The sequence below is a fragment of the Colletotrichum scovillei genome (assembly GCF_011075155.1).
Source record: "Colletotrichum scovillei strain TJNH1 chromosome Unknown Contig00002, whole genome shotgun sequence".
NCBI classification, from domain to species: domain Eukaryota; kingdom Fungi; phylum Ascomycota; class Sordariomycetes; order Glomerellales; family Glomerellaceae; genus Colletotrichum; species Colletotrichum scovillei.
Window position 1 is genome coordinate 1,116,610 of NW_023336260.1, and position 16,655 is coordinate 1,133,264.

General features: G+C 52.2%; 4 protein-coding genes across 4 annotated transcripts; 2 read left to right on the forward strand and 2 right to left on the reverse strand.

Annotated features, from left to right (window-relative positions):
* The first annotated feature begins 599 nt into the window (after positions 1–599).
* HER10_EVM0012899 (glycosyltransferase family 2) lies at positions 600–4,245 on the forward strand. The gene is made up of 3 exons (XM_035482278.1): positions 600–1,830; positions 1,889–2,593; positions 2,702–4,245. The coding sequence occupies exons 1-3, from the start codon at positions 1,255–1,257 to the stop codon at positions 3,953–3,955; spliced, it is 2,535 nt and encodes an 844-aa protein (XP_035337830.1). The 5' UTR covers positions 600–1,254; the 3' UTR covers positions 3,956–4,245.
* A 2,607-nt stretch (positions 4,246–6,852) lies between these two features.
* HER10_EVM0004320 (uncharacterized protein) lies at positions 6,853–10,880 on the reverse strand (the record flags this gene model as incomplete). The annotated part of the gene is made up of 3 exons (XM_035473969.1): positions 9,901–10,880; positions 9,149–9,816; positions 6,853–9,092 (listed from the first exon to the last, which is right to left on the reverse strand). Exons 1-3 carry the CDS (start codon positions 10,728–10,730, stop codon positions 6,853–6,855), a joined length of 3,738 nt encoding a protein of 1,245 aa, XP_035337115.1. The 5' UTR covers positions 10,731–10,880.
* Positions 10,881–12,842: 1,962 nt separating this feature from the next.
* On the forward strand, positions 12,843–13,525 carry HER10_EVM0001125 (uncharacterized protein; the record flags this gene model as incomplete). Its single annotated transcript, XM_035470883.1, has 2 exons — positions 12,843–13,309; positions 13,375–13,525. 2 exons carry the CDS (start codon positions 12,843–12,845, stop codon positions 13,523–13,525), a joined length of 618 nt encoding a protein of 205 aa, XP_035336861.1.
* Positions 13,131–16,412, reverse strand: HER10_EVM0003672 (ferric reductase like transmembrane component). The gene is made up of 7 exons (XM_035473338.1): positions 15,736–16,412; positions 15,641–15,681; positions 15,277–15,582; positions 14,992–15,221; positions 14,882–14,943; positions 14,707–14,828; positions 13,131–14,655 (listed from the first exon to the last, which is right to left on the reverse strand). The coding sequence occupies exons 1-7, from the start codon at positions 16,213–16,215 to the stop codon at positions 13,662–13,664; spliced, it is 2,235 nt and encodes a 744-aa protein (XP_035337076.1). The 5' UTR covers positions 16,216–16,412; the 3' UTR covers positions 13,131–13,661.
* Positions 16,413–16,655: the final 243 nt, after the last annotated feature.

Here is a 16,655-nt window from a genome sequence, read left to right on the forward strand (position 1 = left end):
AAACCAACGGCGCGGCGGTCGAACCCAGCCAGTAGGCTTTCGGGGCTTCGAGTGGCTTGATGGGCTTGCTAGGCAACACAAGCTAACCTGATCCCCGGTGTCCGCGCGCCGCTCACACCCTTCCTGCAGACCTCCCACACCCCCCCTCCCTTCCCTTTGGACCACCGCTGCTGAAGCAAGCGCTTGGCTGTCTCCCTCCATGCCCAGTCCAGCTGGCTTGGTATCTGTTGCCAATGCCAATTCTCTCTATCCCACCCGGCTGGCACGACCTCTCTAGTGTACAGAGTACTATGTATGCATAGGGATAGGTAGAAGAACCAGAGCCAACTCCGACACTGTCTCCAGGAATCAGAGAGTACGAAAGCGAATAGGCATTGGGAGGTAATAACCCAGAACAGCTTGGCAAGGCAGGCCACTCAAATCCAAGGTGGCACAGACCTGACCCGGGGCGAAATGTGAAATGGGGCGAGTCCATCACAGATTCACCATCTTCGCGCCCAGACTGGACAGGCCGATGATGTGGGCTCCATCAACCTGGACCTCCCAATTTTAATCACGTCAGGCTCTCGTCGGATCGTAATCAGGGCAGTGAGGCTTAGCGGAGTCCGAGTGGGTTCCCGTTAAGTCATGTATGTCCCTGATGTGTCCGCGGGCCCTCCCAAGCAAGCTCCTAGTCCCATGTCTTGCTTGCCAATTGCTCCTTTCCCCCAGACTGATCCCCTTCCCGTTGACCTTACCCCCCCGAGAAGCACAAGAGAAGAGAAACCCGGCCTTTTGTCAACCCGTCTCTTTTCTTGTACACTCCCTCCCCCAGACCTGACCGGCATTCTGATTCCTGTCTGTCAAGTCAGTCCAGGCTCTTGGACGTCTGTGTTTGGGTGCCACTTGTGCAAAAGCTCCTCCTGTTGGATGACATATCGGTCGATGCTCCTGTGCTACGACTCCTCCTACATGTACTAAGCGGGTCGACTTCTTTTTTTCCTTCGATCCTAATACTTCTTCCCTTTACATCACCACCCACATTCGTTTTTCAACCAAAACGTCCGTCCAAGTCTCGAGCTGAACTTGGCGGAAGAGAAAAGAGAAGGGAGAGCGAGACGCGCGGGGATTCACTATTGTTCCTGTTTTACCTGCGACCCAGCCTCTTACACGCACTCTGGCTGTCCCTTTGGTTTCGGCACGCACACAACGTTTCCGCCCTAGACACGCTATTCACTCATTCATTCCAGCCGTCGGTTGGTCAACACCGCAATCATGATGGGGGGACACGGAAGACCGCAGCAGGGTCAGGATTACCCCGAGGGGGAAATGGTGGAAATTGATGTTCTTCAAGGACATCATCACCCTCACCAAAATCAATATCAGCCGCCGTATCAAAACAACAACCAGCAGATGCAGCAGAACCAGCAATACCAACAACCTCAGTACCAGGAGCAATACCAGGAGTACTCTCAAAACCCGTATGGTAGCCCGTACCAGAACGAACCGACCCAGTCCCAGGAGCAATTCGGACGCGCCCTGACGAACAACGCACCTTCTCCGTACCAGCAACAGGAAGGGTTCCAGCCGCCGTACAACCAACAACAACAGTACCAGCAGCCTCACGCTGTCTCCGGGGACGAGTTGTACGGACCTCCCGGTTGGGCCAACCGTCACTCGATAGGCATGGCTGGCGCACCTTCAATCGGACCCTCGATCTCGGGGATGGACACGCCGGTCGAGTCCCGCTCAGCGACGCCTACGCTGAAGAGCGGCGCGAACACGCCGTTTGATCATTTGGCTGCCCCGAGGCATCCGTGGTCGACCGACTCGACGCCTAACAGCCCTATGGTATGGCAATTTTTGATTAAATCACAATAGTTTCAAAACCCGCTGACGCTTTGAACAGAACCAGAGCCACCAAAGTTTGCAAAACTTGCTCCCCGGACAGGCCTCGCCGGTCCTCGCCAAGGAGTGGGTTGAGGGCAGCGACCAGATCGCAAGACTTCACAAGCGCGACGACTCCGACATCTGGGGCGGCTGGAAGCGCCACGTCTTCCGCATGGTTCCTATTCTCACCGTCCTCGCTACCGGAATGTACCTCGTCTACCTCGCCCTCCGTATCTACTGCGTCATCTCTGCTCAACAACTCGCCAAGGAAATCTACGCCCAGGCCTGGGTTTTCATCGCTGTCGAAGTTGCTGTTGCCATTCCCTCAATTATGCACAACATCTGGACCATGTGGTCTATGAAGAAGCGCCAGCGCCCCAAGTTGAGACTCATGGGCGAGGATGTTCCCACCGTCGATGTTTTGCTCACTTGCTGCGGTGAAGAGGATGATTTGGTTCTCGACACTGCCCGCGCCGCCTGCGACGTTGATTACCCCCGCGACCGGTTCCGTGTCATTATTTGCGATGACGGCAAATCCGAAGGTCTGGAGAACGGTATTGCGGCCTTGGCCATGACTTACCCCAATGTTCACTACCTCTGCCGCCCCAAGTATCCTGGTGTTCCACACCACTTCAAGGCCGGTAACCTGAATTACGCCCTCGACTTTGTCCACACGATGCCCGGCGGCGCTGGCCAGTTCATGGCTGCTCTCGATGCTGATATGGTACGTTGAAACCAGCCCCAGCTCACTCGAGCTCTCAATGATGATCCCGTCTCTCGCGATTTTAAGCTTTCGCCCGATGTTCAACTTCAGCTAACTCTGAACCTGCAGATCCCCGAGCGCGACTGGCTCCGTGCCATTCTGCCTCACATGCTCATTGACCCCAAGGTGGCCCTCGCCTGCCCCCCGCAGCTGTTCTACAACACCCCGCCATCCGATCCCCTCGCCCAGTCCCTCGACTTCTTCGTTCACGTCATTGAGCCCATCAAGGACGCCCTCGGCGTCGCCTGGTGCACCGGTTCCGGCTACTGCGTCCGTCGTGAGGCCCTGGATGAGATAGGAAACTTCCCTCTCGGCTCTCTGGCTGAGGATGTTGCTACTTCGACATTGATGCTTGGAAAGGGCTGGAAGACGGCCTACATCCACGAGCCCCTCCAGTTCGGCACTGTCCCCGAGGATTATGGCGGCCATCTCAAGCAGCGTACTCGCTGGGCCATCGGTACTGTAGACACATCGTTCAAGCTCAACTTCTGCTTGTACGGTGAGAAGGTCAAGCAGATGACGGCTGCGCAGCGTTTCTCTGGTTTCCTTTACGCCACACTCAGTCTGTACACTATTCTCCTGACCCTTTCCATGTTCGCCATCCCGATTATCCTGGTCATGGGCAAGCCCCTGGTCGCCTACGCCAACTATGAGCAGCTCCGCTGGCTCATTCGCGCCTGTTTCGCCGCCACGCTCACCAACCGTTTGTGCGAGTTTGCTCTCTTCATCCCCGCGGGCTACCACACCGGCCAGCGCGGTTCTCGTTATCAGCTTTGGATGTCTCCGTACATCGCGCTTTGCATCATTCGCTCATTCATCCTCCCCACCTGGCTCGGTGGCCAGACGCAGGCCTTCAAGCCCACCGGATCCCTCGGCTCCGCCCTCAATGAGCGCGACCCCAAGAACCGCAAGGGCATGTTCCGCCGCCTTTGGGGTATCCTCTTCAACTACATGGCAATCTTCCACCTGGCTTTCGTCTACCTCACCCTTGTCGGCGTGGTTCTCACCTCGTACCGCTGCTTCTACGTTAACGATGAGCTCCGCGATATCCTGATGTGCCTCATCACCCACGCCTTCTGGCCGCCCCTGACTTTCATCTTCATCTGCAGTTCGCTCTGGACGCCGATCGCCTACGCCATTGACCCGCCGAACATGCCGGACCGCGAGCAGCTCCTCGAGCGCGACCCCAAGACCTTTGTCGCCCACCCGACACCCCAGAGCAAGAAGATTGCCTTTGGCGGCCAGGCTGCGTGGTTCGAGACCGAGTTGACCGTCACCTCAGCCTACACGATCCTCGTCTTCGTCCTCTCCTTCATCTACTAGATTGCTTCAAACCAACTCATAGCATCGTTGTTTTATCACACACACATAACGCGCGGGACAGGCGGCGCCTACGGGACGCGCTTAACATTTGCAAACGGCACACACAATGTGTGCACATCACAGACGTACAAAACCAAAGATGACTGTTACGATAATGTAATGCCTGTAACTACTGCACATAGATCAGTATAGAATTACGCAACAATAAGGGGGGCGCGGAATATGTCATCATCATCTAACCCTGCTGGAAGGGAAATCAGGGTCAACAAACATTATACATATTTCTCATCATGTTCGAAATCAGAATACATAAAAACATTCATAAAAATGCTTATCCACAAGTTCCAAATGCCTCAAAACATTATAGACAGCGTAAACCAAATTCGGACTCTTGGCATAATCAGCCATGAGTTTCAGAGGCGCTACTCTTTTTCCCGCGCGAAGGAGAAACATCCCTCGGGAAAAACTATACAAGTGTCCAGTTTTCCAATGCATTGGGTCCGAGCTATCAAAAGCCTACATACACTATACAGTCTGGCTGCATGTGTGCAAACTTGTGCCTGAGCTTGTCCAGCTTTGCCTACGTGTGGCGTGCGGGAAGGCTGGATGCTAAGACAAGCTGCCACTAGCCGAGCCTCTCATTCGTCATGGACACCAGTTCGTCGTCGTGCTAAAAGCCCGCGCCTCGTTGAATGTCTCGCTGAAGTCGCTGCGAAATGTGCCCTCAGTTGGTGCTAGTCTGCACTCAGGAATGCGGACAAAACGCCGAATCGACTCGATGGCACGGTGAGGGCCCAATTTGCACAATAGTGGCTCAGCACAGCCCGTTTTCCTTTCCTTCTGTTATCGATCATCTCGCCGACGTTTCTCTTTGCAGCGGTTGTCGCGCAAGAAGCATCGCAATGGGATTGGCATGGTCACATCAGGTTGCCATGCTACGAGTCACTGATCCAGGAAACGACCAGCCACCTGCAGACCGTTACTGTGTATCATGAAAAGAAAAACAGGCTTGGCTGATGTCGTTCTATGATCTGCCCGGCTGTCATGCCGTGTAATGGTTGCACCGTATCCGTATCGCTTGTTGCAGTAACAACCGCGGCTCCCATCCGGACGCGAAAGGCCACTCGCCAACATCGGATTCGGACCTCCCCCTCTCTACGTAGGCTCTAACAGACTTGCAGTTCGAATCCCGACTCCCAAGCTCCCGAGCCTCCCTCCCTTCCTCTCCCTTATTACATTACGGAGTACAGTCTTACGTTCGGCTTTGCCGCGCAGTGGGCAGCTGGGTGCCAGGTGGAGTTCTCCCCCAGCAGTGCAACCCCTCCCCCGGTGCCCGGCACCGCTCCGCGGGCATGAATATTGGATAATGAGACTCAGAGAGTGTGGAAAAGAAACAACACGGTGCAGATTGCAGAATAAGCTGACAGCCTGGCATTCCATTCCCCATCTGCCGCTCTCGCTGTTCAATTTAATTGAAATAATCCTCCACGTCCCCTCCCCGATTCCCCCCAGTCCACGTCGCCCTCGGTCCTACGACGCAATGTGTGCGCCCCGGTGTCAAGTGCCCGTCACCCTCTGCCTTGTCCGACCGGCTCCTCCTTTCATCTTCCACAAGATCTTCCGCTGCGTTTCTGCTGTGCCTCCCCAACCGAGTCAACCGGCTGCAGCCCTTGGGACTTTGGACTCTGCGAGTCTCGGAAAGGCCATGTCAGGATTGTCGCCAAGACACAAGTGCCAAGTATTTTCAGACGAACGACGGCCAAGGAAATTGACTTTTGCTAGACCGCAAAGAGGCACCCACCAAGCCTGATGTTGCCCGCCAACGGCGCCAAGGGGGTGTGAGAGGAGAAGAAGCCCGCCTGGCGCCACCCCTGAATCGTTAAGGTTTTTCAGGGGCCTGCATCCAGGTTTTTCGTCTGTCACGTCTTCGATTTGCAGTTGCCAGTTGCCACTGCGTCCAGCCATTGCTGGCTTTGCGTTTATCTGCAGACGGGCAATGGCGTGTGCCTACTACAGGGAAAGCAGATACCATCGCGCTGCAGCTCTCGGTGAACTTGCGAGCCTTCGGTTCGCATCTTTCGGAAATGGAAAAACGAGAATAATCTATTTTTAGGCTAGTAAGTAGCTAGACTGATCGTACGGACTATGTAGATGTGCTCGTCGCACTACGCGGGCAACCACCCCCGGATCAACGACTGGCGGTGATAAGGCCCCAACCACTCTGTCGATCACATGTCACCCGACTCCTCACATCTTAGCCAACCGTTGCTGACGAGATTGCTTTTATCAACGCTCGTCTCATCCAGAGTGGCATCAGATGAGCTTATCCAGAAGCAAAATCTCACCGACTGAACAGTTTGCCGATCTCTGGAGCCGCAATCATAAATCCCCGTCCTGCTCGTCCACGCGTTCATTGGGGCGGAGACCCGTGAGACTTTCGCCATCGTGCCGATCCGGCAACGTCGGACCCCGGACGCCGGGGCAACGATTCTCTCCGGAGCAACGACGATCCAATGTTGAAGTCTCCGTCACGGCAGCCCACGTCGCAGCCGCAGGCGGGTTGTGGGGAGACGTACGGATGACATTCATTCAGTGCCCCGCAATGAAGATGCTCAGGTTGAATAATTGAGATCGTGTGGGCATTTCAGAAATGAATACATGTGACTTTGACGCATGTTTACTACCGCTTGTATATCACCCGCTTTTTAGTGAGAATCGGTGACTTGAAAGCTCCATGCCAATACTGCGATGCTTCCTATGCCTGCGGCTGTATTTGATCTAGCTGAATACACACGTCAGGCGTGATCGTTGTCAGATGGATTCCTGAGTTCCGATACAATATACGTTGAAGTCAAGTATGAATTCTATCAACAAGTTGGCATTCGCATATGTACATTTCAAGGTGTTTGCGCTGTTGATGACGGAACTTCCGCCGTTGCTGCTCCTGTTACAGCCTGAGTGACATGTTCCACGTTCTCACCAAAGCCCCAAAATGAAAGATCGATTGGCGGGACTGTACCATTCGCCGTACCAAATCCGTTCATTCTTGAATCGGGTCCAAAGAGTCCTGTCAACCCCGCTAGATGGGCCTGCGGTACCCAAAAGTTTGATCCTGGTTGGGCAGCTAAAGAATTTGTGGTCGGCCCTCCATCGAAGACCGGCATGTTTCGAGCTGCATGTTCCAATCTTGTCAAAACTTGCGACTCAATCCCAGTCGAGCTATCCTGCTGTTCTAAACCTGAAAGATTTGCTTGTTGAGGTATAGTACTTGGTCTTCGATATGATCCGTCGGTCTGTGATCCCAAACTAATGCCGCTGTCAGTGGGAGTCGCCAATCCTCTGACGGGTTGAGAGTTGCCAGGGTGACTTTGATGATGTGAATGTCGTACGCTTGCTATTGGTCGCATCGTTGTTCGATTTGAAATCCACTCTTGTTGCATGGCATAGATAGCCTCGTTGACTACCCTGCGAAGATTTTGTGACTCCTCCTCGGTTGTGAGATGCCAAAGAAACCCCGCGGTCTCTAGTGAATCTTGCACGACTTGAGCAGCATTGTAGTTCAAATGCTCTTGGAAAGCTGATAGTTCTTCGCACATATCGGGATTCATGTACGCTGAGCGTGGTTTTGTCTTTCCAGGGAAAAGAATGTCCCAAATTGCGAACCACTGATTCTCATCCGTCTGCCCAGGAGCCGACTTCCTGTGTAAGTTCCTGCTTTGTTCATGAGAAATTCCGTCCAGCGCCCCTGTTTCGTTGAGAGGGCAGGTCCACCCTTCCGGATTCGATACATGGTCTCGAAGACTATCTTCGTTGGCAAAGATCTTGAAGCAGCGTTGGCAGTAGTGCTCAGGAGTATGACTCCTCTTAAGATGCTGTTTAACGTCCCGTACCCTTGTGAGCTTTTTGGTGACGCAAACATGATATTTGTCGGTATTGAATTTCCAGAAAGGGCATGCTAATGTGAGCTGCTGCTTTTTAGCCTCCTGTGCTGATCCCGATGATTTAGTTGGCTCTCTGCCCGATTTGAGCTCAGTTTCAGGTTTGCGCTTTCTATTGACTGTAATTTGAGGGTTCGAAGGCCCTTTCGCCTCTTGCGTTTGGTCAAGCGCTGATGCCGAGGAAGAGGCACCACTGGAAGACGTCTCTCCACGATGCTGAGTCTGAAGTCGATAGTCCCGGAGCAGGGTACGAGCAATGGCCTGGATCAGTGGCAAAGTTGGATGGTCTTCGTACAAAGGCTGGAAGTCGATATTATCCGACTCATCTGATACTGACAGAAGATCCGTGTCCAAGGAATCTGCAGATTCAGCAGCTGCGGAATCGGCAGCTCCATCACCGCCACCATCATGGGGATCGATCAAACCACTGTTGCAGTGTTCAGACTTGCTTTGATTTCCATATGGATTTGAATGCCAGGGCGACAACTCGATCGTGTCCAAAATTTGGACAGATGGCGTTGAGGAGTTGACGTCCACAGCTGGTTCTTTTGATTTTCTTCCCGAAGAGGAGAATCCCGATGGTGTCTCTGGCCACGCTGAGTCTTCGATTTGGGTGATGATATGCCGACCAGTTTGATATTGCACCAGCTCCATGACGTGTGTTGCGCCGGGTCCTATCATCAATCTTGCGGTTTTGCCTGTGGCGACCTCGGACCAAAGGGAAATATTCTGGGTTTGTTTGGCGAGAGCAATGGCTTTTCGCCAACCGCTGAGGACTAGTTGCCCCCCATGGGATGTGTGAACACTGCAAGGACTTCCTACGAGCTTTTGAGCCATGTTCCATGGAATCTCCATCCCAGGAAACTCTATCGGGCGACGAAGGATGGGAAATCCTCGAATGGCTACGAAATCCTGTCCTAGGATTCCTGCCAATGACCGTTCTTGCGGCGGCAATGAATGAAGCGGCTTTTCCTCTAGAACGATGTCGAAACAGAAGATGGTTTCGTCCGATCCTATCTCTCTCTGTCGAGTGATTGTTGGTCTGCGATAAACAGCCCGGCTATTCTGTGCAACAGCGGCTGAGAGCCACGCAAGTTGCTCGCCATACTCAGCTATGAAGTATGGATATCCTTCAACTGTAACCGTAAGGTGTCCATCTTCTACCGAAGCTAGGAGATTAGGATACCCTGGTGGACCAACTTTGACAACTTAGCGACCATCCTGTTTGATAAAAGTCACAACCTAAAGTACTTACCGACTTGGTGCCTATTGTTCAAAACCTGTGTTTCCCCAAAGTCTGCACAAGATTGGAGTAAATCAAAGGCCTGTTTCCAGTTTGATGGCCATGTCTGATCCATGTAGTCTCTTATGGTCACCACCTGACTCTTATCTGCACAACATACGACCACCGCAGATTCAAGCGTGACTTGTCTCAAAGGTTTTGTCTTGTCGTTGTGCTGAAGATGTTGTTTGTCACTTCCTATGCCGAGTAGCGGCCAGTCAAGAAGCTGAAACTTGATCTTTTGAATCTCTGATGTGTGCCTTTCATCGATCTCCAATGCGAAGAGATTCATAACTTTTCGCTGGATCTCCTCCTGCACGCAGATTCCTAGATCATTGTCATCCCACCACAGCGAGGCTTGTCTTTCCAAATGATTTAATAACCAATTGAAGGCCCGACTTTCTAGTATCGCTTCATATTCGATTTGTCTTGTGGAAGATTCAATGCGATCTCGTGTGTCTTCCTTGAGCTGTGTGTGCTGTGGAGGTGGTGTGCAATTGGGATTCTTTTGTTCCTCCCAGAGACTCATCTTATCCTCCACAGACATATCATGAAGATTTCCCTTGATGCCATCGGTTTCCTTACTTTTGATGTGGTTGTCAAACAATGACATCATATTCTGAAGGTGATTAAAAAGCTCTCTATTTTATGAATCGTTATTAACTACTTTCTTGAGTAAGGTACCTATAACTGACAGTGCTATGGAAGTTTTGAGCATCACTTACCCACTGTTCTTATGAATGATTTGCCAGGTATCGTGACTGATATCATTTGAGGACTCATAGCCAAGGCGGATCGTAAAGGCTCGAATCACACTGGAAAAGGACGAGTTCCAAGATCGCGATACCCCAGCGTCGGAAAGATGGCGTAGTCTTCTCTGCATCTCACTAGCCAGCCCAACGATGTACTGCTGCTCGTACTCGACTTCAGCAGGGCTGGTTTCCGGGATAGAAGCCAGCATATTATCTTTTGGTCTGCTAGTGTGGAGATCTTCCATGGTATTTAGTTCCGTTGGGTCTGGGAAGAGTGCAGGCCAGTAAGTAGACGCATATTCAGAGTTCTCATTGCCCTCCTGAGTGGCGAGTTGGCGCTCGATTATTTCCCTTGGCAAGGGAGCTTGGTCGGGACGACTGCACAAATCAAAAACAAACGGGTAGGCATCGAAATCCAGAAAACGGGTTTTGAACGCAGTGTCGAACGCTATTGCTTGATCAAAAGGGCAGTCTCCTGAAGGACTGAACCTAGGTGCTGTTGAAAAGATGCCGTCCTCTAAGACAAGAGGTTCGGGTGCCCGGCTGGAATATGTGTCGGAAGGATTACGGTGTTCATTGTTTTCTACCGGAATCGAACGGCTAGAAGAAGATGAGAGTGCGGCCGTGAGTGAAGGGGTTCCGTAACTTTCTTCATAGGTTTCTTCGGAAGTTTCAGGAAATTTCAGCCTCTCCATGTCCACAAATCTATGTGAGCGTGGCCCATCCATATAGTCTTGTAGAGAGATTTGACCACAGTCGAGACTGTGATCATCCTTTCCACGGGTACCGTGAGAATGGTCCATTGTCTCGCGACCGGTAGAATGAGAAATGAATCTAATCTGAGTCGGGATATCTGGCAATAAGATAGACGAAGAGGGCAGAGGAAGGCATTTGGGTAAAGGAGGAGTGGAAGAGAAATGCACAGATCACTCGCACTCATCGACCAGGCGTGAATCGAAATGGAATTTTAGGAAGAGAAACGGGACAGAGATTCGGCGGAAACCAGGAACATGCCAAAATCCCTTAGCATTGCCGGGTGAGGCTGCAGTAGGAACAAGGCACAGCTGTGCTTTTGCCTCCTATTCGCCAGAGTGGCAGGGGTGCTTGCCAAGCGGACTACCAAATCAGGCGACCAATGACTTGTAAAGGCACTTCCGTGGTGTATTGCTCCCCGTTGCGTCCTGTGCTAATCGAGCTAAATCTTATCATGCTTGTAATATGTAACTTTGACGTTGTGTGCTATTGAGTTGACATGGCTTCTTAGATACCAATAGCACCACTTGTCTGTGAATGACTGATGTTAATTCAATCTATGAGACGTGAATATGCCCATCCAGCGCCAAGTATGTTAGCAGGCATAATTCAGAAGCAATACAAAAGAGCCCTCAAAACATGTTTCAATAACCAGCAAGAATTTGGCAAGCGTACCATCAAGCTATTGTCGTCTTTACTATTTTATAGATGCTCTCAAGTCAGAACGTTAGGAAATCATACCAAAGCCACACTTATCAGCCCACAACAGCATTCGAGAAATGGACCAGTCTAGATCTACAACCTCCAGTTCTGCAGTCAAAAGGTAGGGGAGGATTTGTTGGCAACATAGCTTGGACTGAGCTAACCTGATAAACCACTGTCGGTAGTGCTGGAGACACATCCCCCATGCTTGAAGACTATCTTAGGAACTCGCCGACCATCACAGAGAAGCTCCATAGTAGCTCTAAGAGAGGCCGAGAAACTACAAAGGATGTTCAGGTCAAAAAGATAAAGACATATCTTGGCGAATGGCAAGACTCCTGGGACAAGATGGCTACGTCGAAGAAGTAATGTAAGTTGTGGGGGTTGTACACTGCTATTTGTGATAGAGACTTACCCAGTGCAGGTGCTTCAACGGAAGGCTGAGAGACTTAAGCTGTTGTTCTCTTCCCAACAGCCTACGCACCATATCAACTAGAAGCTCATAGAAAAGATTTCAAGCTGATTATTGTCATGGGATATTGCGAACTACTAGTATCGCACTCGCTATAGTCCACGGTTTGAATCGAGTAAAACTTTATCTTGTCATAGTCGCAAATACCAATTGATTGCGTGACCTACCTACTCCCATCTATCACATTGCCTACGCATGGTGACCTCACCTCCCTTCTAACGACATCAAGTTCGCGGTAGCTCACATTGGGACGCAAGATCGTCAGGGCCTTTTCCCCGATTCGCTTGCAATCTGTGGGGTAAACAGGCCCGATCGATGATGACCCGATGACATCTCGAACGCCAGTCCGAGCGCCGGTTCATCCCCCTTACCCCTTGATCAGATGGGGGAACCCTCAACGCCAGAGATCGACGACCACAGTTGTCCCAAAAATAAAAGGGCAACCAAGAAGGAGGAAGGAGCAAGGAAGGATAGATCAAGATACACCATAGGAAGAAAGGTGCGGTTCATCCCGATTCCAGACATCACGTTTAGACTTCAGACCAACCACCCCATACCAAAGCGCCTTAGCTTAACCGTTATACATTTCAACGCCCTACCTTACCCCATAGATCGTCGAAACCGTGGCTTTTTCCCTCTCTAACCTAGAGTAGTCCAGAAAAAATTACCAGTGCGGGACATTTCTTATTTCACGCCAGAATAAAGGCATCATAGATGTTAACGCCAGTGATGTCACCAACCACCGCGTCATTGGGGGCCTATGCTCCTTCTCCCTCGCAGCATCCACGAAAATTCGTCAAAACCTTTGCACTTTGCACCGTCTTGAGCTCCCAGTTGAATCCAGCAGATCCAATTGGAGCTACACAAATCTACCGAGATTGATATCAGCAGCAATATCCAGGCCTCGACCACAATTCCTGCCAGATACGCACGACCAGCGCCTTCACGATCACCACCACATCGAGCTCCCTCCCACCCAACCCTCAACATGAAGAAACCCGAAATCACGGAAACCAAAACAACAACAAACTCCAAAGACGAGCACTGGAAAACCCAAGCCCCCTACATCGCCCCCGGAAAATCTCACCCCCACGGCGAAGCCTTCCACAAGAAGATCCGCGGCGCCTGCCAATGCGGCCAAGTAACCTACTGGCTCTCTAAAGACGAGCCCCTGGCCTCAAAGTTCTGCCACTGCAGAGACTGTCAAAAGATGCACGGCGCGCCCTTCCAGTGGGCCGCCATCTTCCACAAGGAGGACCTGGCGTTCGATAACGGGGTTGACGGGCTGACGTTCTACTCGTCGGGGAAGAATCTCCAGGGCCATGATTTGCCGTGTAAAGTGAGCTGCGGGTTCTGCGGGAGTCGGATCATGGATGAGGGCAGGAACATGGTATTATTGTTTCCTGGGTTGTTACATTTTGATGGAGAGGAGAAGAGGAAGAAGTTTGACGTTCAGTGAGTACTCCCTTCCCTGTCAAGGTGAACTTCACCTGGGAGCTGTGACGCTAATCGGTGAGTAGGAAGCACATCTTTTACGGGCAGAGGGTCGTCGATCTTCCCGATGGAAAGCCCAAGTGGAGCGGCCTAGATGAGAAGAGCGAGCTAATGGAGGAAGAGGTTGTAGATGTGAAGCACAAGAAGCGGAAGACGGAGCAGACTAATGGCGACTGATGTGTCGAATCCCTAGATGAAATGTATTTGTGTAATATGGAAATCAGTAAATTCAAACGCTTAACGCCATCTTATGCTCGTGATAATGCTCTATATCCAAAATAGCAGTCTAAATCGTATCAAGATCTCTCATCGCTCACCAGTTGAAACTCTCTTGGAAGTATTCGATTCTGGACCACCCACGGCCAAGCATTTCAACAACCGACTTTCGAGCATCGTCGGCCATGACAGCAGGCCCACATGCCACGACGGCGAGACTCGACTTGTCAGCTGCGGTGGCCGCGTCCTGTACCTCTTCACGAACTTCGGGACGCCCGTGAAGTAAACGCACCTGCTCCGGCCACTCCTCCGGCCGCGCAGCATTCGACGCAAGACTGTGCTGTGTAACATAAATATCGACGGACAACTTCCCACAGTCAAAGGCATCTTCGAAGTCGTGGCGCAGCACATCCACCGCAAAGCTCAGTTCGCGGACTGCCCAGACAATCTTGATCGACCGAGTCTTTGACGATGTCTTGGTGAGTTCCGCTAGGTGAGCGAGCGGCACCACAATACCACTGCCTCCAACGATGAAAAGGAGATCATCGAACTGGTTGAAGGGCTGCTTGTGACCGTATGGACCTTCCACGAGGACGCGGAGGCGTGCAGGGCGAGGCCACTGGGCTGCTGCATCCTCACGTAGACGACCGGTAAAGCTGTCGTACGGGCGGATGAGGAACGTCATTGATGGCTCGCCTCTCCTGGGCTCGTATCCAACCTCAGAGATGGGTTCTATATCATGCTCTCCCGCTACGAGTAGGGGAGTCTGTTCGCTGGATGACTTCCTTCTAACATTCATATTTGTCGTTGTGCAGGCCATGGTGAATGGGTGGCTTTCCCAGAATCGCTTGTCGCTGAGGACATGGAGGTAGTAGTATGTGCCAGCCTTGGGCTCGTAGAAGCTAGTCGAGTATGGAACATTGATGCGGACAATGTTCGAGTTCGCGTCATACGTGGCAAGGGCGAAGGTATTCCAGAACTTGAGGTTGAAGGACAGCGTCCGCGACATGCGCAGAATACGATCGCCGATCCAGATGAGGCAAGGTACCCAGAAGAGAATGTCAAATTGCCCAAGGAAGATGGAGACGTGGCTAGAGTTCATGAGTACTGGGAAGTCCAGAGAGAAGAATGTCGAAACTTACCCAAGCATGGTGATGAGGACAAGAATCGACAGCAAAATGTGAAGAATGAGGAAGAGCTCGTATTGCTTTCGTCGCATCCAAAAGACGGAGGCAAAGAGCAAGGCGCACATGCCAACTGTAGCCTTTGGTTTGAGGTCAGCATATGTTACTGGAAGCCCAAGAGGGCATTACTCACAAACCATCCTTCAATCCACCACATCTGGTGCCAATACGACATCCAGTAATTCCAATCGCCGTCTGAAACAAGTTAGCTTTGACCTTCCTAAGAGGTGGTGTATATCCTACCATCAAAGACCAGAACAACGTAGCCGATGGAGTGGATGACAGCTTGGAGCGTCGAGACGCGGGCAACCCAACGGTGGAAGTTATTGTACGTCCCAAAGTCCCAGCCGGTCAGCCACATGAGAAGGTTGTTCCTCATGCCAAAGAGCCAGATGATGGGGAAGTTGGCGAAAGAGATGATGCCGGTTCTATCGGCAACATAGCGCCAGACCAAATGGTACTTCTGCGGCCAACTAGAGGTGCGTAAGCTAGTGGAGTAAGGCGAAGAATAGAGCAAGCTACACTTACTACATGTGGCCGGAGAAGATCCAGTACCCGTGGACACAGAAGAAGACGTTCGCGGCAACGAAGGTGAAGATGGTGAGACTCTGGATGCGTGGCGGGATGGTGCACCAGCCGAGGTTCTGAGAGCAACGGTAGCCAAAGGTGGCGGGGACGGTGATGTATCGCTTGAGCCAGAGGGCGGACCAGTGAAGGATGCTGGACGACTTTCGTGAATCCCATTCCTGCTTTTGAAGGTTTCCGATAGCCGATACGAGGCGAGATCCCAGCCCGATGGCGACTACGATGAACCAGAAGACAATCACGTAGAAACTAGGCGTGGGTAGTTAGCGACCGCCACCCAAACATGGATGAAATCGTGGGCACGTACCCATATCTGTAGTGATTACCGTATGTGTACTCGACGGATTCCTATGTGTCGTTAGTCCTTGAGTTCCAGTCCGGGAAGATACTTGGGTGCCATACGAGAGAGTCGAACCAGATCTGATAATAAGCTTCCGCAGGCAACACCACCTCATTCAGCACAGTCGACGAGTTGGACCCTTCCGCCTTGGTCAACCTCCGCAAGCCAGCAATCTCCTCATCAGAATAGCCAGCGACGATCTCGAAGGGCGGTAGCGAGGTGTTCATGTTGGCCTGGCACGTGTGGTTGACGTTGCTCAGGCCAGCGACACGGTGCGTCAAGTCGCAGTGCAGGTCGGCGCAGAGGTAGAGCGACTTGATGTGCAGCTGGCTCACGCACTGCGGGATGAGCCTCGACCTTGAGGGTAAGCTCCCATTGTAGGACTGCGTGTCGTTGAACTGCGGTTGGCGAAGGGTGTTGGAACATGTATCGAAGCAGACACCGCCGCTGCCTGCGAGGGCCGAGGCGGAGGCGACGAAGAGGCACAGTGCGGCGATGAGGGTGGGCGGCAGTAGCCGGAGCCCCGACGACGGAGCGCGCATATTCACGGCCGAGTTGCGGGTGTTTGCATCGATGAAGCAAGCCGACCGCGGGGTGCGCGATATGCCGATGCACGGGTCCCCGACAAGGTCGCGATGATGCTGTTGGTATGTCGTCGAGAGGTGAGGTTGAAGGAGGCAAAAGCTGAGGTTGCCGGGGGCGGGGAGACCTCAGGACAAAAAAGTAAGGTGGAATTCGCTGAGTGCAGAAAGTGCGCTTGGGGCAGGTGGCAGGTGGGCAGGTGGGAGAATTTGATCTTATCAGATCATCTGATTAAGCAATCGCCCCACTTTACTGGCTTAGGTTATCGCGAGAACCCACCGGCATCGGCTCGCCGCGGCTGCAGCGTCACACTTTGGATGTGGGCCGACACCCCATAACCATCCATTTCTAATACGGGTTTTGTATGAGGCACTTGAGCCCGTTGTCAACGGTCTCCCTG